This window comes from Bos javanicus, chromosome 19 (genome assembly GCF_032452875.1).
Source record: "Bos javanicus breed banteng chromosome 19, ARS-OSU_banteng_1.0, whole genome shotgun sequence".
Classification (NCBI taxonomy): Eukaryota; Metazoa; Chordata; class Mammalia; order Artiodactyla; family Bovidae; genus Bos; species Bos javanicus.
The window spans coordinates 15,878,486-15,902,194 of NC_083886.1; the positions used below are offsets into that span (position 1 = coordinate 15,878,486).

At 41.6% G+C, this 23,709-nt stretch overlaps 1 protein-coding gene across 1 annotated transcript in view; it reads right to left on the reverse strand.

Moving 5' to 3' along the window:
• TAF15 (TATA-box binding protein associated factor 15) overlaps positions 1 to 13,392 on the reverse strand; it is a 30,342-nt gene extending 16,950 nt beyond the window's left edge. The window contains exons 1-7 of the mRNA XM_061390348.1: positions 13,172 to 13,392; positions 6,159 to 6,198; positions 4,558 to 4,609; positions 4,391 to 4,475; positions 4,206 to 4,308; positions 1,905 to 2,101; positions 528 to 648 (exon numbers count right to left, since the gene is read on the reverse strand). Coding sequence (XP_061246332.1) covers positions 528 to 648; positions 1,905 to 2,101; positions 4,206 to 4,308; positions 4,391 to 4,475; positions 4,558 to 4,609; positions 6,159 to 6,198; positions 13,172 to 13,178 — 605 coding nt within the window. The 5' untranslated portion in view covers positions 13,179 to 13,392. The remainder of the gene's footprint in view (positions 1 to 527; positions 649 to 1,904; positions 2,102 to 4,205; positions 4,309 to 4,390; positions 4,476 to 4,557; positions 4,610 to 6,158; positions 6,199 to 13,171) is intronic.
• Positions 13,393 to 23,709: the final 10,317 nt, after the last annotated feature.

The following is a 23,709-nucleotide window of genomic DNA, read 5'->3' on the forward strand; positions in this document are numbered from 1 at the left end:
GACATTGTACTATTTCAGTAATTATTTACTTAAAAATAGGAACAAAACAGTTCAGTTACATACAATCTTTCTCTCCTCTGCCAACCTCAACTTTATACTCTGCTATTGCTTCCTAATATTTTCCCATCCCAAGGGGATTCAAGATTAAAGAACAGCCTATCTTCCAATCTAGAATTCTAAACTTACCTTTTATTTTCTACAGACTGAAACACTTGGATTTCCCAGAGTCATCTTTTAAATGAGTTTAGAGTCTATAGCTCTGGCATGAAAAATATTGTTAAGTGGTTTAACCACATTATAATAGGGGACTTTTCTCCACTGGTTTTAATACCACAAAAATTAACTGCTAAGAAAATCTATTTTGAGGTAATTTATGTGACATCTTAACACTGAAAATAAAATTTGAATTTCTGTCCTCTTGTCTAGAACATCTCTTTTTCAGGCATCTTAACAAAATCAGATGATGGAATCAAACCAGCTAAATAAAAAAAAAAAAAAAATGTAGGCATCTGTACCTAAAAACTTACCTTGATCCTGTCATAGGACCTCTTCCATCCTTGTCATATCCCCCACGCCCTCTACCTCCTCCCTGTGACCCGCCATATCCTCTATTATCTTCTCCATACCTACTCACATCACGACGGTCATCTACAGAAAAGAAAATTAACACAAACATACATGAGTAACTTGAAATTTCTGACAAAGGCTTTCCACAACACAATCCTAAATGGCTCTTTAAATCACCTGTGACCTTTAGAAAATGGTACCTGTGCACAAAACTCAAATGCAAGTCACCGTAACACAATCTGGAATTAAATGTATGAGAATTATACCTGTGTCAAATCCCATTCTACCAAAGTTAGCCAGCAAAACGGTGACATAGTTAACACATTTTGATGTGATGGTAAAACGAAATAGTTTAAGTACATTAGGTACAGAACACTAGTTAATTAAAAGAACACCCTAATCTTAAAAGCTACTTTTTTTCATGTCAAAAATATCTGAATGTAAATAAAACACAGATAGGGAATAACCAGATTTTCAAACTGAGAAATAGTAGTGAATATATGCACTGAATAAGGTATTTAGTGAATGAACTTTCTATTTTAATCAGTTGCTAAGTCATTCATTCAACTAGTCAACAAATATTTATTAAGCAGGTATAAAAATGAGTAAGGCAGGACCTTTGCCCTTGAAGCAATTCATTTTTATGGCTGGTCAGATTCTTAAATACCACAGTAAAGATAAAGTGGTATGATGTTAGAGAAGGTTAATATAGGGTCATAATTTTCTCAAATCACATACAGCACCACCACCAAAAAAAGAACTAATAGTGTGAACTTCCCTGTTGTGGTACACTGGTTAAGGTTCCGTGTTTCCACTGAGGGGGGAAAGGTTTCAATCCCTGGTTAGAAACCTAAGATTCCACATGCCTCATGGTGCAGTCAAAAAATACAAAATTTTCAAATTAAAACAAAAAAAATGGCAGTAGCAGCACTGTCAACTGATCACTTTATTGAGACAACAAAGAAAATTTTTTAATTAGCCACCAAAAAAAAAACCAACCACGTGACCATTTGGAGTCTCCAAGAAGTTCAGAAATATCAATCTAAGAAACTAACTTTGATGGATATGAGAAAGAACATATGTTCAAGGTCACTCCAAATTTTTACAGTTGAAATCTATAATTTGTATTGGGTCTTTCAAAACAAAGTTCAATACACAAACAATTCTCTGAAGGTTAAAAAAAAAATAAGAGTGGCGGATTCATGTTATGTATGGCAAAACCAATACAATATTATAAAATAATTAGCCTCCAATTAAAATAAATAAATTTATATTAAAAAAAAAAAAAGAAAAGAAAATACAACCAAAAAAATAAAAAAGAGGTCAGCATATCTTACCTTGTGTGTGGTGGCTGTAATTTTCCCTTTGTGAATGGTAGGACTGCTGGTTTTGATTATAGGAATCATGCTGCTGATCGTAATTTGACTGCTCATCATAAGAGCCTTGATGTTGATCATAGCCTGACTGCTGGTCATATGAATCTTGTTGACCATAGTCTGACTGCTGGTCATATGAAGGTGCTCTTCCACCTTGGCTAAAACAGAGATCAACAACTTAAGTGACTTTACAGGACTGTTTACTGTAGTTAAACCAACTGAGTGATTGCTATAAGACCTCAACCACATTAACTACTCTTTTCTGGTGAGAATCATCTAGTTTTTGTATCTAGAGAATCTTATCACCAATGGAATGACTTTCAAACAATAATTCTACTATCACTGAAGAGGTGTCGCATTATGAGAAAAATCACACACTTTCGAAAACTATAGAGAAGTAAGAAAATCATATTTAATATTTTGGGGACTACTTTCTTATCTTTAGAACCTTATCATTAGTATACTCTTCTAAGCATAGTATACTCTTCTAATCATATCGGAGAAGGCAATGGCACCCCACTCCAGTACTCTTGCCTGGAAAATCCCATGGATGGAGGAGCCTGGTGGGCTGCAGTCCATGGGGTTGCTAAGAGTCAGACACGACGGAGCAACTTCACTTTCTCTTTTCACCTTCATGCATTGGAGAAGGAAATGGCAACCCACTCCAGTGTTCTTGCCTGGAAAATCCCAGGGATGGGAGCACCTGGTGGGCTGCCGTCTATGGTGTCACACAGTCAGACATGACTGAAGCGACTTAGCAGCAGTAGCAGCAGCAGCAGCAAGCATGTCCAATAGCACAAAATATTGCTATTAGAAACTAGCAATTAAATCAAACTTTTAGTCTGCTGAGTAGAAGGAACTTGCTTTGTGATGCCACTTTTTAACTGAAAAGAAGTCTAAGTATCAAAGAAAACTGCTTTATTATCTCTGGCAATTAAAAAAAAGATTCTAAGCAGGTTCTGAGCAATATGGTTATTAATTACCTGCTCTCAGGATGGGAGTGTTCATTGGATTTGAGTTCTAATGTTTTGAGTTACTTTAAAAAAAAAAAGGGGAGGGGGGGAGTGGGAACAAAAATGGCCTCCTATCTTAACAGTCACATCTTATTCTGCATCAAGTGATCAAAACATCTAATAAAGATCAGTATGTCCCCCAACTCCCTATCCAAAGCACATGACAACAATGGTCAAGAATCCTAGAATGTCCTTGAGAATGATTTAAACCAAATCTAACATTTCTCTTTGGTCCACACTTAGATGTCTCATTTCCAAAAATGTATCCTTATAAAAAGATTCTCCTTAAATTTAAAACTAACCAATAGGACCTGAAGAACCTGCTAACGTAACATGCTTTTGGGAATAGTATTCCCTATGCCTGTATTCCATTTCTACTTTTCAAAGCACTCTCCTATCTATTAAGACTGATAAATGTGATCTCATAAATCTTTTCCTAATTTCTTCCCCAATGCTTTTATTTAACTGAATTTCACTTATAATAATTTCTTTTGAATAATTTCTTTCCCGCAGAGATAAAAAAATACTAGTGACCTCAATTTCTATCTCACTTTTTAGCTGTGTAACCTGGAAGGCTATATAATCTTAACAACTTCTCTTCACTTTTGATAATTACTGGTACTATCTCATAGTGCATTCCCAATTACATTAGGGAATGCAAAAGCATTTCACAAACTGTAAAGCACAGTAAAAAAAAGTTGCTATTATTAAAATTAATAACAAGGACAGGCCCCTCAAATCCAAAAATTATTAAAAAAAAAAAAAAAAGACCTGTAAAATTGCTAATATTCACCTACCTATATTAACAATTAAAACATTTTTTAATGTATCTGAAATATGTGGATAGTTTTTGGCACTTTTTCTTTAATATTTTTGTCCCTGAAAAGGTAAGACATTAAAATGGTTAAAAAATAAAATTGAAATAAAAAGTAAACATTGGTAAGTAAACACAGGCAGCTTTTTTATTTCACCTCAGGCATAAAGCAGAGGTCCAAATTTTACTTTTTAACATTTAAATCACGTGCATTCATTTAGAGCTGAACTAATTTTATAAGTAACACATGAAAAGAACAAAATATCAACTGACAATTTCCACATTCTTTATAACACAAAACTATGAAATTCATACTTCATCTATACTTTTCTGAAAAAAATGTTTAAAGCAAGGACTTTTTGGTGAAAACTGTTTAACACCCAAAGTGTTCTTTTCACTTCCCAACACAACCTCAGCATTCTACTGTTTCCTTACCCTCCTGATGATTCCACATTTTGCTGTCCCTGGTTATTGTAAGACTGCTGGCTGTATGAGCTCTGCTTTTGATTCTCATAACCACTGTAGGACTGTGAATAACCTAAAGATTGAATGGATACACATTTAGGAAAGGTTCTGATTTTTTAACTTCTAAAACAGTAAATTTAACAAATCAGTCCAACCTGGTTGGCTTTGTCCATAACTGGAGTAGCCGCTATAGTTCTGTCCATATGAAGACTCAGTAGTTTGTCCATAGCCAGAATAGCTCTGAAATTTAGATAAATACAAGTTTCATTGCATATTTAAGATTAAAACTATTTATAAAGAACTCAATTTATATTTAACCTACTTGTGGTGCTTGTCCATAACCTTGGTTGCTTTGATTTCCATAGGAAGAATAACTGTAAAAGAAAGACGTACTACTTGAAAGATACGTGCTAGAATTTAAAAGCTTAAAGAACTCTATCCTTGTTTTCAACTTTCAACTCAAATACAAGCTTTTTTCCTGAAAAATGGTCAACCTGCCTACCTCTTAGAGTCTAAATTGAAAGGTGGTAACCAAAGACTGTCAAAAGCATAAATGAAGTCGTTCCGAGACCTCTTGAATGTCAATCACCAGAAGTTTTGCTTTGACAATCTCCCACAAAAAAAACTTCACCACACCTAAGACCCAACGCTGCCCAAGATAAAAATAAATAAAAATACACTTATTGTGCCAAAAAAAAAAAAACAAAAAACTTTACCACCAGAGCTAAAAAATCCCAAGAGAATTATGCTTGGGTAGGTGGGAGGCTGGGGATAGAGAGGAATGACTACATGGTAGCAAGACCCATAAATATGTACAGTGAAAAAAAAAAACCAAACTCTAAGTTAGAGCTTCAATCAATTTAACTGTGCTCTGACAGATTAATTTCTTCCTACCATTTACCTTAACTTGCCTCTAAGATCCTAGAAGAGCCACAGTGTGGCACTAAATGTCCAGTTTTTAGTGCCTCAGTAATAGAGGTATGTACATCTTCAGACCACTATCACAGAGTAAAAGTGTATTGTACCCTCAGTGGTACATCACAGCCTGGCAGTTTTTGACTGAATGAAAACATGTAGCTTCCTCAGATCTGAACTTTAATGTTATTGTATATAAGCTTTAACAAGTCAGAAATAAACTTTCTGAATATATGCCAAAGGAAAATAAAAACACCTGCCAAATAAATTATTAGTTTAGAGCTATCAAGTACTAAAAGAATTTAACTTTATAAAATATATTTCATTGAATAAACATTTGCCAGTTGCCTACTACAAGGGTCTATCCTATGAGAATAAAAAAGTCAAATCAGTTTTGTTTTCATTAAGCTTAAAACTTGATGACAGATGATATCTGAGAAGCTCTCCTGAAAATCTCACACTGACCTGCAAAACATTTATAGTATGAGCTGAAGGCTGTATTTCTAGTAAGCAAGAGAATCCTACTACATGTGAATGTATTCACATAAAAACAGACTTTTTATTGTGAGCATGGCAAGGAGCCTTTTAAAAATACTAAACACTTCTATCATAGCACTTCAAGAAAATCCACTCCAGAAACATGTTAGCATATTGTATACATCCAAAAAATGTTTTTTCTAAGAAGCTGTTATAGTTCAACTGCTTAAATCCTTTTAATAATGATTTCCGCTGAAAACTTTCTTAAAGAAAACAATCTTTACAATACCTGTGAGATTTGTTTTAATCTCTAGGGGGCATCTATATTTACTGATTCAAACAGCCTTTTAAAAAAAGAAAAATATTTTATAGCACCTAGGTACCTAGGCCAACTCTTTCCCCTTAACAAGCTAATATTTAACTCTTTAAGACGTCAAGATACCAAATCTCAAGAGGGACACCTGACTAAATATATCTTTTTTTCTCAGTTCTACTCATTCATGGTATTATTGAAACGTGCATATACTTTACCTTTGCTGTTCACCCCCAGACTGACCGTAACTTCCAGAATCTAAAACACATAAAAAGAATGTTTAATCTTATTTAAAAGTAGGCTTCCTGCAAAGGCTGACTTTAGCTCTTACAGATGAAATGTGATAAGAAAATATTATAAAAAGTAACTACAGAAAGGAAAACTAGAAGTTAAAAATATAGTGCAAGGAAAAATCTGTGTCAACAGTACTGGCTATTTACAGTAATATCTCTGAAAACAACCACTCTACAAATATGTCCTGATGTCACAAAAACCAAGTAAATAAATGAGAAACAATCAGTGAAAAACCCATCCTTTTAACAAAAACTCAAAAGCTCAAACTATACTATCTTTATATACAAAAAGACATCTGTTAAAACTAATCAGGATTAAAAAGAAAAGAAAATACACACTCTAAGAATATACAGTACCATTCCCTTGGCTTGGACTGAACTGCTCTGGCTGTCAGTAGAAACAATAAGATCTCTGAAGACTTGGTAAAAAGCTAAGTCAGCTGTTTAACTCCAACTTCATCAAAGTTTTCAGGGACTTGGCCAATTAGTATATATCCACTGGGATTCTCCTCAGATTCAAATGAATGACCTAACTTTATTAGTGATGAGTAAGAGAAGAATTGGGGCTTCCCATGTGGCACAGTGGTCAAGAATCCACCTGCCAATGCAAGAGTTGTGGGTTAGACCCCTGGGTGGGGAAGATCCCTTGGAGAATGCAATGGCAACCCACTCTAGTACTCTTCCCTGGGAAATCAAATGGACAGAGAAGCCTGGCGGGCTACAGTCCACAGCATCATCACAGGAGTCGGACATGACTTAGCTACTAGAAAAGAGAAGACCTGGGCTTCCCTGGTGGCTAACCGAGGTGGAAAAAAATTGCACATCACTGCCCATAATACTCAGGTGGTGCTAGTGGTAAAGAACCTGCCTGCCAACGCAAGAGATGTTAAGAGACATGGGTTTGATCCCTAGCTCGGGAAAATCCCCTGGAGGAGGCATGGCAACCCACTCCAGTATTCTTGCCTGGAGAATTCAATGGACAGAGGAGCCGGGTGGGCTGCAGTCTACAGGGCTGTAAAGAGTTGAACGTGACTGAAGTGACTTAGCATGCACAAGCCTGTAATAATAAAATGACTAGATGTGTAGCTAACAATCAAATAAGAAATATATGAAAAGAATATAGAATCTACCTGGATCATAAAAAGATTAGATGCATCTCAAAGACTAGATGTATCTAAAATACTAGATGCTTCTATCAAATGGCAAAGGAAATTAGTTTCAACCAATTCAGAAACTAAAAAGGATTACAGTGGAAGGACGGAGTGTACAGTGAAACAAATATACAAACACTGGGGATATAAAGCTTTAGATTAAATTATATCCCAAGGCACTGATGTGGGTTCTCCCAGCAACAAAGTAGAGCCCAAGATCTTATTATACTTTGGCTCAGGCAAGAATTATAGAAGTACACAGCACACATGGTATACAACCCTAATCTATTAAGTATTAGAGCTTGTAACCCAGTCACTTCTGCTCTCTGAAAGTTGAACTATGACTTCTTTAGCTGGCTGACTTTAAAACTCTAGAACACAGAAATAAGCATATTGACCAACAAGTCTATCCTTTAGTATACTTGACTGAGAAAGTATAGATGATTTACATTCAGAGAAAATCAATTTATAAACTGTATGATAAAAAATAAATTCTAAGGCATTTCTAACAACTGCTCATTATTAAGTACTTGGCACTTGAGCCTTATATCTGGGCCCATGAATTATTCAGAAGTGCTTTTACTTCTAAGTGTACAGGGTTTTGTTACTCTTTGTGGTTCTAATTATATTCCATTGCAGCCAGAAAAAGGTATTTTCTCTATTCTGGGTATTTGTCAGGATTTTGGTTTTCCCCTTGGTAAATACTTTCACTTTCATAAATGCCCCCTATGTGCTTGAAAAGAACTGCATTTTCTAAATGTTCAAAGAATTCTGTAAGATGCTTGTTAATTCTATCATTCCTATTCCTACTGTTTCATCTACCTGATCTATTAATTACTCAGAGAAGTATGTTTAAACTTAAAATTCCCTGTCTCACTCTGTATTTGTCAACTTCTTCTCTTTTTTTTTTGCTTCTACATTTTGAGGCTATACTGTCAGGCACAGAAAGGTACATATTTACACCTTCCTGGTGAATTTCCTTTTAACATTACATGAAGACTATCACTAATAATGTCCAAACTTTCTTTTGACTGGTAACTAAGCAATCTTCCTTTTGGTTGATGTTTGCCTGATTAGTCTTTCCTATCTCTATATTTCTTAACAGTTCTTATTCTGACGCTTTAGTGATCTTCCCTGGTGGCTCAGATGGTAAAGAATCTGCCTACAATGCAGAAGCTCATGGTTCGATCCCTGGGTTGGAAAGATCCCCTGGAGAAGGGAATGCTTACCCACTCCAGTATTCTTGCCTGCATAACCCCCTGGACAGAGGAGCCTGGCCGGCTAGTCCACAGGGTCGAGTCAGACATCACTGAGTGACTAACATTTTCACTTTTTGTATCATTTTTGAAAGCATAAATCTAGATCAATTTTTCCCAATGTGGAAAATCTCTCAATTGATGTTTTCATATTTTCACTACTGTTACTTTTTATTTATTACTACTAGCCTATCCTGGACTCTCTACTTACCAGGGTCTTTTTTTCCCCAACTCCTCAACTTCCTTCTACTGGATTTTCCTCTCTTTCCCCCTCTACTGCTTTAGATGCTCAAATTCTGTTCTTGTAATAAGTTACAGCAGCAATAAGTTACCATTCATTAAAGATTATGTTCAATTTTAACATACATTTTTGGCAAAGTTCAAAATGATCTTCAACCTCCACTAGAATATAAGAATTTTAATGTTAAAATGCCAATTACAGCCTTCATCTATTATTTTGCTTCCACATTTTTTCCTGTATCATTTGCTTCCACTGTAAAAACTCTATAAATGTAATCATTTTAATCTTCAAGATTCCATACAGTCAATACTTTTTATCTACTGCATTTATTTCCTCTATATTTTTTGCATCCTACCCCTCCCTTCTGGATTTCTTTTTATGCATTCCTTCAGTAAAGGCCTGAAAGTGGTACTGTCTTTTATTTGGATAAAAAATTAAAGGTCATACATGATTTTTCCTCTAAACTTCAAAGATCACTTCATTATTTAGCGGCTTCTTAAAACTTTTAAGAAATCTACCAATCTTACCATTTCCCTATTTCTTCCGATAGGTCTGTTATTGGTATTTCATAAATCCGTAGTCTCACATTTATGTATCTGGGTATGAACTGACTTTTATGTCTCATGTTTGAGACTACTGCTTCTTGATCCATCAATTTTGGAAAATGCTCAACTATCAATTACCATTTTCTCCTTCTCAAACTCAGATGTATGTCAGAGCTTCCCAATCTACTTTCCATGTTTTTTTTTTTTAAACTTTCTGACTGCACTCCAGACCATGTGGGATCTTACCCAACAAGGGATCAAACCCACACCCTCTGCATTGGAAGCACCAAGTCTTAACCACGGGACCACCAGGGACAGTCCCTCCCATGTTTCTTAATCTCTCACTCTTCGTTTTAACCTTCTGAACTGAATCCTGGGTAATTATTAAACCCCATCTATTTTCTACCTCCCTAGTTATTTCTTCTGGCTAGGTCTATCTGCGATTCAACTTAGCCACTTTCTCCACCTCTAGAAGTTACACTTGGTTCTTTTTCAAATCTATGTTATCTTTTTTTCAAGTCTTGGTCTTAGGGCTGATTCCTTTTAAAGTTTTTAATAATTTTAAACCTATAATACGCTTGCCCAAACCATCTAATTTGGGGTTCAAATGCCATTTGTCACTCTCATTTTGGTGAGCTGTTTCCCAGAATTCTGCAATGTATTACTGTGAACTGCAAGGTTTTCCCATAAAATTCCTAGTGACCCACACTCTGAAATTTCCTCAGAAAAGGCTTTCATTTGTTTCTACTAAGAACCCCAAGGTTATTATTGCCAGTCTAGAACCAACTTTTACATTAAATTTCTTGGCTTGAGATTTCCTGGACCTCATAACTAGTCTAAGTATACGCTGAACTATAAAGGCCAGGTCCCAGGTTACAAATTCTTGGAAAAAGACTCAAGGCCCAGGTTTGTTATCTCCTATGCTGATACAAAGGTTTTTTCCTAGTTCATTCTTTCACTGAAGATACAGTCTTTTAAACATCCAGGTTTTATCCAAGTCTCAGTTCCCACTACAAGGCTCTAAAGGTCTCAGTATTTCATCTCCTGTGCTTAGTTACTTGAGCAATAAACTCCAACTCTCTGAATACTGTGACCTACACCCCCCTCTTCAGGGAACAGCAAGTTAGCTCTATGCCTACCATGCTGGCTTCTACTTCACTTCTGGCAGCAGAAGCCCACCCTTTGTTTTATGTTAAGTTCCCGCATTTTTAGTTATTTGTAGACAGAATATTTGCAAGTTATCTTAGTCTGCCATACTGCCAAAAAGTATCTTGACTTTGTAGCTTTTATATGTATAAGTGATATCAGATTTGACTTGTAACTTCAAAGGTGTCAACTAATATTTATCTGAGAGTCTGACTCACAATATTTACAATTCTGACCTAATTGTTGATTACGTACACACTTTATTTTACTAGATTTATAAATCTGTCTTGTCAGGCACCTAGAGTGGTTGAGTCAATTTAATAAATTTTTAAGTACAGTTTGGAATGTTTAACGGATTTACATAAACTGAATGTTATTAGTTGTTTAGGAGGGAGTCTGCTGTTAAATTTATTAACTTAAACATTCAAGAATAAGTGAAAAACATCATTCCTATTTTATACCAAGTCAAAAGTATTATTTTAATACCCAAATTACAAAATGTACAAATATTATCTAACACTAAGTAGAACTTAATTCTAAATTTAGTTGACTTAATGTAGAAACAAGCAAATTATTAAATAGTTCTTTTTGACATGAAAGTCAATTTCAATATTAAAAACACTCAAATTACAAAACAACAAGGATGTGTACTGTCTTGGTGATTTTGAAGATCAGTATTAATGCATTAACCAGCTCACACACTATTATGACATACTGAAAATCATGGATTTTGCAAACAGTATACCTCTAAAATTTAATTTTCCATAAAAGCTATCCAGTCCTACAAAAATAAGCCACTGTTTTAAACCAATAATCACATTAAAAATAAGACAGGTCAGTAGTTCCTAATGAGAACTATATGCACTGAAATGGTAAATTTCTCCATGAAGGTAGGAGAATCATTTTTAAATCATAGAGAGGTTTCATACCCTCCTTAGAGTGTGTTTACATGTACTTCTGTGGAACTTTACCGAACTTCATTCCAAATTATGCACCTAATTAAATGTATCCCAACATCTACTTGGGGGTAAGAAATTATTTCTCACTGGAGCAAGAATTAAAGAGGTTAATTCTGTGCAATTAATACCCTCTTACAACAGGTAAATGCCTCTTTCCCCAAAAGATCTGACTTAACATCCATGTTAATCTAAGGAATGTTCTTCATTCCCAGGTCCAACCATTCTTGCTAACATGGTCTCCTTTTAGCCCGCTGCTTTCTTTTTGTCACACATTTCCACCCTTCTGCAAAACTGGATTACTTGGAGAAAAGGGATTGGTTTTTTTTTTTTTTTAACTATCAACAGGTTCTCCCTTGGGAAAAAAAAATGTAAACCACTCTGCCAGCAGTCATTTTCATCCCAATCACATGGCTTTCGGGTACGTGTTCTGCTTTTCCACCTCAATAGTAGTATCTAACTCTTGTGACGGTTTCTGGTTAAGTGGAAAGCTGAGTCTGTCTTTCTGTCTTTACAGCCTGTGATGTACCCAACGACAGAGGACCCTGTGCGGCACCTAAGAGTGCTAAATCAAGGGCAGATCTGGGTTGGAGGGAGAATAGATATATGTGTATCTATGGCTGAGTCCCTTTGCTGTTCACCTGAAACTATCACAATATTGCTAATCGGCTATACGCCAATACAAAATAAAAAGTTTAAAGTCTGAATTAAAAAAAAAAAGCAGATCCACCTCCCAGACTATATATTCTGCTTTAACAGGATCTAAATGGGCTGTCCTGATGAGACCAAGGCCTGTCTCCTCCACACAACGAGTCGGGGGGCTGGGGCGCGGAGGCGGGGGGTCCCTGTATAATTTTAAGTGTATCATTTATCATTTGGTGGAAGACTGAGTTTCCTTTCGTTTGTCTGCTTCAACGTAAATGCAACAAGCATCTACACGAGCCCATTAATAATAGACAAAGCTCACTTTCAAGCTCGTGAGGAGACAACTTTAGAGGGTCTGAAAAGATGACAGAGGAGGGTGAACTGGAAGCTGAATTAGATGCAAACACCCCCAACTCGAATCCGGGAGGCTACTACATGAATGACGACATGTAGGATTTCGTGTCAGGCAACATCCTTTTAAAAAGGGCTCCCAGAGCATCAAGGCCCGCACCTGATGAATGGGTGAGTCAGGAAGGCCCAGCTCCACTTCACGGATGGGGAAACTGAGGGACGAGACGGCGAGACGACTGGCCTGAGGCCTCGCTGAAAGATCTGAGGCGAAGCGGAGAATCACAAGCACCGATTCTCTCCGGCTGATGCTCTAATCACGGGCTCCCCCCGCCCCTACGATGGCGTAGCGGCCTCCGCCCCCACCCCGATTCACACACCATCCCCCGGGAGCGGCACGTCGCCTCAGGTTCCAAGGGCTGGGTCAAGAGACTGGGGGCTCGAGACGCTCCCGCCGAGACTTGCAGACGGAGAGCGTTGGGAGCGTGCGTCCCTTCAGTCCAACATGGCGGCGGCCGCGGCCGCCCCCCCACCCCAGCCTCCCTCAGGGCCGGAGGCTTCCCTCGGGGCCCTCCGGTGGGCGGGAAGATGGCCCAACCCCGCCGGGCCCCTTCTCGCCGCTGCCGCTGCTCGCTGAAGAAGTCACCTACCCGACATGACTAACGGCCGCGGCGCGAAGCCCCCACAGCCCGCAGAGAACAAGGTATACGAGCGCCAGGCGGCACGGCGGCCGGAGCTGTACTGAGGGCGGCGCGGCGCGCTGGGCTCGACTGCGGGGCCTCGGCAGCCAATCAGAGGACAGTGGGCGGTACGACAGCGCCGCGACTCGAGGGGTGACTCCGTGCTAGGACCGCCCTCCGAACTCGGAGGACTTCAGAATCCCTTCTCGTTCCCCCCTCCGTGGACGGTACCATTATTGAGAGGGAATTGAGGAGAGGAAGTATCAACGCCGCGATCGGGACGGGGGCGGAAGCTGAGCCTACCCGGTCCGTCCTGATTATAGTCCTGTTTCTCACTCGATCTGATAGAATTCGAGGTTAGGAAGTGAAAAAGAAGAGGCCTTATAAACATAGGTTATATGGTTAGAAAAGGCCTTTCGTTCTATCAGATTTCTAATGGTATGCCCTAGTTCAGTAGATTTGGGCTGCGCACTGCTTGAACCACCTGGGGGCGTTGGAAGTTGCTCCCAGACGGAAAGTCCTGACGGACCAAGTCGCTTCCCCGTTAACTACCTTGTCGAGGAACAGACTACGAGGTGATACTGGAACAAACGTCTGCCTTAAAATAACACACAAGGGACTTTTCTGGCGGTCCAGTGGTTAGGACTCCGCGCTTCCAATGCAGGGGGCGCGAGTTTGATGCCTAGTGTGGGAGCTAAGATCCCATGTGACATGCTGCGAGGCCAAAAGATTGGGGGGGGGGGGGGAGGGGGCGGGGCGCGGAATTCACACACAAACTGAACCCTGAGGATGTGTCAGGGTGAGGAATCGAGCTTTAGTTTTCAATTCTAGGATAATAGCTAATTCTAATTGTCAGGCACCTTCCATCATCTCATTTAATTCTCACAATTGACTAATGAAATACTGTGCCCACCTTACAGACAAGAAGGCAAAATTCGCTTGCCCTGAGTCGCACAACTGATAAATGGCCAATGTGGAATTGGGATCCCGGTTACCAGACACCACTGCCCGTGGGTCTGACCATTCTGTTGTACAGGATAGAGAGGGCTCGCGGGGGCTCGAGCTCTCCAGAGTGAAATGAGGCTGTGAAAGCTCAGAGAGCACACAAGGACACCTTCTCCAAAGGCGACGTGACATCTGAGCCAAACTATAGATGATGACTAGAAGCCAATCACTTCTCTAGAAGGGAAAAGTGCTTTTCACTAGCTATGAAGCAAATGATTCAATATGTTTGAAGATTACCGGCAAGGGGAGTGTGGTAGGAGATGAAGCCAGAAGAGTAGAGGGGTAAAGAGCTGAGATCTTGTAAAGTTCATTAAAGTTTGCGCTTTATCTTGAAGGTAGTGGGTACCTCCTGCCAGATGATTTTAAAGGAAGATCAGATTTGCATTTTCAGGCTGCAATAGGAAGAATGTATGGAGATGCTGCTGCTGCTGCTAAGTCGCTTCAGTCATGTCCGACTCTGTGCGACCCCATAGACAGCAGCCCACCAGGCTCCCCCGTCCCTAGGATTCTCCAGGCAAGAACACTGGAGTGGGTTCCTTCTCCAATGCATGAAAGTGAAAAGTGAGAGTGAAGTTGCTCAGTCGTGTCCGACTCTTAGCGACCCCATGGACTGCAGCCTACCAGGCTCCTCCATCCATGGGATTTTCCAGGCAAGAGTACTGGAATAGGGTGCCATTGCCTTCTCCGGTATGGAGATGAGAGGTGCCTAAAAGCAGAGAAACCAATTGGGTGACCAATGGAATAGTTCTGGTGAGGGATCATAGTGGCCTGGACTTAGGTTTTAACTATGGGGATGGAGGTGAGTGAAAAGATCCCTGACATACATAGGTAGTTGAACGGGCAAGATTTGGTGACCAGTTTGAGTGGGGAAAAAAGCGAGAAGTCCTGGGTAAATTCCACACTTAACAGGTGGATAGGTAGTCATTCACTGTGATAGGAAACAGAAGGAGGAGCACGTTGGTCTGGAGGTGGAGTGATATGTTCAGAATTACTCCCTTCAGGGCTCTCTTGCCTTCTGAGATGGCCCACAGTCTGTTTGTGGAATGTGTTTCTTTCTAAATAAATCCACTTCTTTATACAAATATCACTTTGTATCCAAATTATTTCCCAACGAAGCAAGAACCTCAGATTCATCAGGAAACATATGGACGAAACCAGGCGGGAGAATTCAGGGCTAATTTTCAAGTTCAAGTTCCTCATGCTTATCACCTTGGCCTGTGCTGCCATGACTTCATCTTCATCATTAGATGACTGAAGGTCATTGGAAGTGGGGCAATGTCACAGTGCATGTGAATAGTGCCTTTTTCACTGGCATCTATGGCATATGGAACTTGTATGTCTTTGCTCTGATGTTATTGTATGTGCCATTCCATAAGAACTATGGGAAGACCAGTCCAATGATTCAAGCACTCTCAGGCACTAAAGGGTCATCTTGATTGGGATCACACAAGAGAACAGATGGACAAAAGTACTTGTGAAATAGCTAGTGTTAGAGACCACTGTGACCATAGACTCTCAAGAAAAATGCTCCCATTACTGTTAATATTTGGATGATAAATTCTTGTTGTAAAGGGGGAAAAAAAAGAATTATTGCCTTCAGGTAAGAAAAGGAGGCAAGACGTCATCTTTATTCATTATACTAGCAGTAAATGTGAGCTCAGCTCTGGATGTGGAGGGCCACAGAGCTCTATGCTGCTGCTGCTGCTGCTCCCCCGTCCCTGGGATTCTCCAGGCAAGAACACTGGAGTGGGTTGCCATTTCCTTCTCCAATGCATGAAAGTGAAAAGTGAAAGTGAAGTCGCTCAGTCGTGCCTGACTCTTAGCAACCCCATGGACTGCAGCCCACCAGGCTCCTGTGTCCATGGGATTTTCCAGGCAAGAGTAGTGGAGTGGGGTGCCATTAGACAGGTCCAAATAAGCAAGGTTAAAGGAAAAAAAATTCTTGTCTTTGAAAGACTTTTTCTTAATGTGGACCATTTTCAAAGTATTGAATTGTTACAACATTGTCTCTATTTTATGTTTTGGTCTTTTAGCCACGAGGTATGTGGGATCTTAGCTCCCCAACCAGGGATCGAACCTGCACCCCTTACAACAGAAGGCAAAGTCTTGACCACTGGACCACCATGGAAGTCCCAGGAGTAAAAATTCTTTCATGACTAAAAATGATGTAGCCATTCAGTTTATAGATCGAGGAAGATAACCCGGAGGAGAAGTCAGGCAGGAGAGAATTGGGTTATTGCTGGTGGGGAAAGCAGAGGACAGGACTTCTAGGTTTTTCTTCCTCTTTTCAAATTTTTTTAGAATTGAAGTATTTTAAGATATGGATAGGGCTTCCCTGATGGCTCAGTGATAAAGAATCCAGCTGCCAGTGCTGGAGCCACGGGTTCAACCCCTGGTCCAGGAAGATCCCACATGTTGAGGAGCAACAAAGCCTGTGAGCCACAACTACTGAGCCTGTGCTCTAGAGCTGGGGAGCCACTTCTACTGAGCCCACGTGCCACAGCTACTGAAGCCCGAGTGCCCTAGAGCCTGTGCTCTGAAACAAGAGAAGCCACCGCAACATGAAACCCACACACCTCAACCAGAGAGTAGCCCCTGTGGGCCTCAACTGGAGAAAAGCTTGCAAGCAACAAAGACCCAGCACAGCCAAAAATTAATTAATTAAAATTATTTTTTAAGTCTAATTTAAGAAAAGAGAGATGGATATACAAAAACTTGCTCATCATGGACCCCTTCATTTGTATCATGATTCATGCATGATTGCATTCATGCATTCTTCTCTCAGCTGCCATCTCCTGAGGTCTACTAGGTGTCAGGCCCTAGAAGGCCTAGAGATAGAGGAACAGGAAGCAGGGCAACTCCTGTCCTCCAGGAACTGCTTTCTCAGAAGAGGAACAGCAAAACCTGTGATTCCGATCAACTACTGAACGTCCTAGAATCGGAGGGTGCAGAGGATGTTCTGAACACAGAGGAAGAGCACCTAGCCCACGTGAAGGGTGGAGGGGTGATGAAAGAAGGCTTCCTGCAAGAGATGCGTTCTAAACTGAGCTTTGAAGAAAAAACAGGAATTAACTGGGGGCTGTATATCAGGAACTGGCAGAAAGGACTATTATTTGCAAACACCAGGGAAGAGCAAAGTTCTGGGAATTCTAAGTGATTCAGTCTGGCTGGTCTGCAGAGTTGCAGGGGTGGGGAATGGTGATAAGTGAAAGAAGTAGGCAGAAGTTACATTCTGAAGATTCTGTGTGCCTTGTGGAGGAGTTTGGATGTTAAATTTAAAACAATGGGGAATTTCTGAGAAATCTAATCAAAGGAGTGACATTTAATTTTTTATATATATCCATTATCTCGTTTAATCTGGACAGCCCTGTGAAATAGACATGTTGTTACGCACATTTTGTAGACTGAACACTGAAGCTTGGGAAAGTGAAATTCATTACCATGTTCACACAGTCAATGAAGAACAGAAGCAGAACTCACGACCAGGCCTTTGGGCCAAACTCTTCTTACAGTGTCTGTGGTCAGAGAACTCTGTGAAACAGAACTCCTCCCAGCTCCACATTGTTCTGGGGCTTCTTTCCAGGGGTTCTTCTCTAATGCCAACATACTCAAGATTGACTCCTGTACCCTCCTGCCTTCCAGGCTTTTGCCTGAGGATGATTATCTGCAACAAACTTTAATCCTCACTCTGTGTATCTCCCGGCAGATTCTTCGTATATTTAGGGGGCTTCTCAGGTGGCACGAGTGGTAAAGAACCTGCCTGTCAATGCAGAAGATATAAGAGATGTTGCTTCAACTCCTGGGTCTAGAAGATCCCCTGGAGGAAGGCATGGCACCCACTTCAGACACATGACTGAAGCAACTAGCATGCACACTGTACTTAGGGAAGACAGCAGGTGCTTTTCACACATCAGCATTTAGCAGAATGTATCTGGGAAGGTCTTAGTACTGGGTCTGTTTCTGCCTGATCCATTCCTCGGGTCCTCATTTGGGAAGTTGAATACTGCAGGCTGGTTTCAATTTCAGAGTTTCCTTTAGGTAGTAGCTTCCAGTTAGAATGGTTAGTGACCATCTAGGTGGGAAATTAGGTAGTAGAAAAAAGGGAGGATAGAACTTCCCTGGTAGTCCAGTGGCTAAGACTCCTTTCTGAGGGCTCTTTCTCCTCCCTCATCCCCTCCATTCTCTGCCTGCCACAGCGGGTGTCTCTCCAGAGACCCAGTTTCCCTCGATGACCCTGGCTCCTGGGCTTCTTCCCTTCATCCCTCCAGCATATGGCTGGTAGAGTCTTCTTGCTATTGGTCATTTCTAAGTTGCCTCCACCCAGTCTGACTTCCTAACCCTTCCAGAACTGGAATAGAATGGCACCCCACTCCAGTACTTTTGCCTAGAAAATCCCATGGATGGAGGAGCCTGGTAGGCTGCAGTCCATGGGGTTGCTAAGAGTCGGACACGACTGAGCAACTTCACTTTCACTTTTCACTTTCATGCATTGGAGAAGGAAATGGCAACCCACTCCAGTGTTCTTGCCTGGAGAATCCCAGGGACGGGGGAGCCTGGTGGGCTGCCGTCTATGGGGTCGCACAGAGTCAGACACGACTGAAGCGACTTAGCAGCAGTAGCAGCAGCAGGACCCTGCAAGGACTGTGATTTTACTCAAGATGAGAAGGGAAGCCAGTAGAGGGAGCCATTTAGCAGAGTGTTAACAGGATCTGACCTGTTTTACCAGTATTACTCCGGCTCCTATCTGGAGAACAGACTAGTGGGCAAGAGAGGAAGCAGGGAGAGGTTATTACTCCCACCAGAGTAAAAACCAGATGACAGGGATCCTTTGCCACTTTTGAAATCCTGTGGAACTCAACTGTACCACAGTTCAAGGCTTGCCTACCTGCTTAGAGGCCAACTTGTTCGTCCTTAGGTTGCATTGTTCATCTCTGAACACCCCCGGCGCCTCGTACAACACCTGAAACAGTAAACACCCAAAAAAAAATGTGTGTGTGTGTGTGTGAGAAAGAGAGAGAGAGAGAGTGAGAGAGGGAGAACTTGTATTGAATGAATAAATAAAAGGCAAAAAAAAAAAAAAAAAAAGTGGCATGGTTTGTCTACAAACTCCCGAATCTCAAAAACCATATCTACCTACAATTAAAATAAATTTATATTTTAAAAAAACACATGGCATAAAATGAACCATGTTAAAAAAAAAAAAAAACACGTCTAGGACTTTCCTACTTCCCCACGGAGCACAGAGTAAGTGCTCAGTGAGTATTCGTTGAACACTCGAGGCCTGCTCTGTGCCAGGTGTCATCATCACCCACCGCCCACCCCTCGGAGGGGTCCCTGGAGCCCCACACCTCCAACCTTCCTCGAGAGCAAAACTCCCTCCCACAAAGATTAGGCTGACACTCCAGAGCAGAGCCTGGAGGTGGGTGTGTTTCTTGTGAGTGACTGGCTACCCTGTCCTCTGGACAGAGGCAGGCCCTTCCTGTTTGGGGTGGAAAGGAACCAGACACTTTCCTGTTAGCAGGTCTTTTAAGCAAAGCCACAGATGCCAAACAGGTCCTGACCCGGCCTTTCAGGCCAGATGCCTCGAGGTTAGACGGCCTTTATGTGGAAGGGAAGTGGGGCACATGGCCAGATTGGCCAGGCTTTTATTGTGTTCCTGGCAAGTCCCCTGGGCCCTGCTGTGAGTAAAAAACAAACCAGAAGAGTAAACCATGATGACGGTTAGAGCTGACGGTACGACTCTGAGCCAGAAAGCATTTGGGAGGGAATGTTCACGTGATTGTCCTGCAGCAGGACGGGCTTGTGTATACCTAGTGGCTATGACAGCATCTGAGTGTGAAACCCGTGTGAAGAACACATGCATGTCCACTTATGTCCGTACAGCCAACCCCCACCACTTGATAAAATCGAACAGCTATTAATTGTCTAGTTGGGCTTCCCTGGTGGTTCAGACAATAAAGAATCCTCCTGCAACACAGGAGACCTGGGTTGGATCCCTGGGTTGGGAAGATCCTCTGGAGGAGGGCATGGCAACTCACTCCAGTATTCTTGCCTGAAGAATCCCCATGGACAGAGGAGCCTGGCAGGCTACAGTCCATGGGGTTGCAAAGAGTCAGACATGACTGAGCAACTAAGCACAGGACAGCACAGAAAAGGCAGGAATTATTATTGACACCCCCCACCCCCGCCTTTTTTTAAATTTTGGCTTTACCGGGTCTTCTTTGCAACACACTAGCTTTCTAGTTGTGATTGCAGCACACAGGCTTAGTAGCCCAGCAACATGTGGGATCTTAGTTCCCCACCCGACCAGAAATCAAACTTGTGTGCCCTGCATTGGAAGGTGGATTCTTAACCACTGGACCACCAGGGAAGTCCCCTATTGTCCCATTTTTAAATGGCAGACACTCAGAGATTGGTTAATTTGCAAAGGTCAACAGAGTGTGAAAAAAGGCAAGATAGATTCAAACCCAGGTCTGTGTTGCACAAAATTTCTTGCTTCTTCTAGTCCCTTAGGAGCATGGCATGTGTGCGTATGTACAGGGAATTAGAAAGGCAGGTATGCTCTTGAATGTGACCCAGGCTGATGAGACCACATCCATCTGTGTTGTAAAGAGGAAATTTCTCTTCCAGAGAAAGAACGGGTTGCTAGAAAGTCAGGGCTTCTAAAATTGACTCTCAGCTTAAAATGCACAGAGGTCAATAAAGAGTCTAAATTATCACAGTTAAAGTCCTCACAACTCTGGGAAATGCGTCCTCTTCAGTTCTCCTGAGCTAATCTCACATCCTCATTATTCCTCTGATTATACCTATTATTGTGGGTTTTGGAGGTTGATCACTCCATTAGCACTTTTCTCCGGAGCCCAGAATTCCTTCTGATAATATCTGTATTGTGTTCTGCACACTTCCTGGGGAGGAGGAAGGGGCAGAGACAGAGCTGACTGTTTCTCGTATTATGAAAAGAGAAACTGAGGCCCAGAGGGGCCTCTTCCGGGTCCACATATCCTGACTGATTCAAGGGGTCCTGATCCGGAAGAGGACTCCATGGCCAGCTGCTGCCTCCTGACAGGGAGGAAGGAAGGGCCAGACGGCCCCAGCATGGGTTCCTCAGAAGTCCTGTCTACTCTGGGAGGGCTAGGAGGCACTGTGGACCTGAAATGAGCCCCGGTCAAGGAAGGGGGGAAGTAGCTCTCTTTGAAGAGGATCTATGGAAAGGACTAGTTGGGTCAGGAACCTGCTCAACCAAGATGGGGAGGGAGGGAATGAGAGAGCCAGAATCTGGGAAAACCTAGAGCGGTTTTCCTCCCTTTTTTTTTTTTTTTTTAAATATTTATTTGGTTGTGTGGATCTTAGTTGTGACACAAGGGATCTTCCTGAAGTCACGGGGGATCTTTCATTGTGGTGCCTGGATTCTCTAGTTACGGTGCATGGGCTCAGTAGCTTCGGTGCACGGGTGTAGTTGCCATGAGGCATGTGGGATCTTAGTTCCTCCCCTGCTTTGCAAGGCAGATTCTTAACTGCTGGATCACCAGGGAAGTTTCCCTGTTTTCCTCTTAAACATTGGATCCTAGTATTTTTTAGTGATCCAGTAGGTCTGGAGTAGGGCTCAGGAATCTGAGTTTTTAACAAGTGTCTCCAGATGATTTAATGCAGGTGTTCAAGAACTCTATTTTAAAAAACCAACATCTACAATTGACTTTAATGTATATACCTAAGTTTTTTTTCTTTGGTGGGGGGGGCCACTTGGCAAGTAGGATCTTAGTTCCCTGACCCGAGATCAAACCGTGCCCTTTGAAATGAAACTAACTACTGGACTGCCAGGGAATTCCCAAGAATTCCATTTTATAAATTTGAACTTGAAGCAGGATAATATAGTGTTTAGGGCCCAAGATCTGGAGCTATACTATCCAGATTTGAACCCTGGCTCCATTGTTAGATTTGTGATCGTGGACAAGTGATATAATCTCTCTGTGTCTCACCTTCCTCATCTGTAAAATAAAAATGCTTGTGTGAGTAGCTATCTCATAAGGCAGCTGAAAAGATACAATAAGATGATTTATGTAAGGCACATAGCACATACATGGTACATGTTAATTTCTCAGCAAGCATGAGCCATTATTATTTGTTCCAAATACTCCTTCCCACCTCCACCCCCACTCCCACCAGAGGAAGAAATAATGATATCGAATAAATAAATGGACTTGTCTCCAGAGTATTATTTTGGATGTAGGTGATTTTGGTTCATGCTTTAGGGATTCCTGCTCCAAAGCCACTCTCCTGCCATCACTCTTCTGATACCCTTGCTGTGGATACTCTCTTTCCGATAAACTGCCCTTTCTCATTTCCCTTTCCCCCTCAGTCTCCTTCTCACATGGCAAACCGCCCGCCTTCACAGCATCCAAAGTGTCCTCCAGATGTGTCCTGCAAAGTAAAAATATACAGCAAGTTCATTGTGGAGGTGCATAGGCCCCTGGATTCCTGAAGATCATAGAATTTGGTGCTCTGCGATCTATGAGTAGGCTTCAGAGGCAGATGGGGAACTGAGCTTCCTGCTACCCAGGTACTAACCATGGCAACACACTGTCTTTCTAGGAAACAGACATATCCCGCCCAAAGGCATGGTTGAAGCCCAGGGTGGATGTGGGGGTGGGGGTGAGAGGAAGCTTCTGCACAAACTCTTGCAGACACTGCCAAGTCTGATGGCATCTCCAAGTGACCAGAAGCAGAAGTGGAGTGGGGAGAGGTGAGGATGAGATGAAATAATCCAACCAAGGACACCAAGGGAGAGATTTCCCTGGTGATCCAGTGGCTAAGACTCCATGCTCCCAATGCAGGGGGCCCATGTTCAATCCCTGGTCGGGGGAATTAGATCCACATGCCACAACTAGAGTTCAAATGCCACATCTAAAGATCCTACATGCCACAACGAAGATAGATCCCACATGCGGCAACTAAGACCTGGCACAGCCAGATAAGTAAAAATATTAATTTTTTTTAAAAAGATACAAAGGGAAAGCAGAGGAAGTCAACTCCAAATGCAGAAATGGTGCCAGTGTTCAGGTGTTCAGGTCTCTGGACCAAGGCTAAGCTGGGATGCAGAGAAAGCAGGGTCAGCTCTCCGTGTGGCTGAGCCTGTCTCCTTCCAGACCTTCAGACTCCAGAGAACTGCTGCTCCCTGCCTTCCCCTCTCCTGCCAGCACAGCGGAATGGAGAACCCCAGGGATGTGCTGGAGGAAGGGATGGCAAACATTCTGCCTAGAGAAAGAATTGGCAAACCTGGTGTTGATTCCAGCTTGGCCCTTGGTGTCCTTATCAACTGGTGCTCCTCAGAGCTTCCTGCACCAAAGCAAAGCCACATCTGGTCTATCAAAGTCCATCTGTTGGTCAAGGACACCATATGCCATGTCATAACTGCAACCTTCTGACACTGCCTCCCACACACACTCTAGGATTGTGTGTGGGAAATAAAATAGAGGATAAAATAGAGGATGCCCAGTTAAACCTGA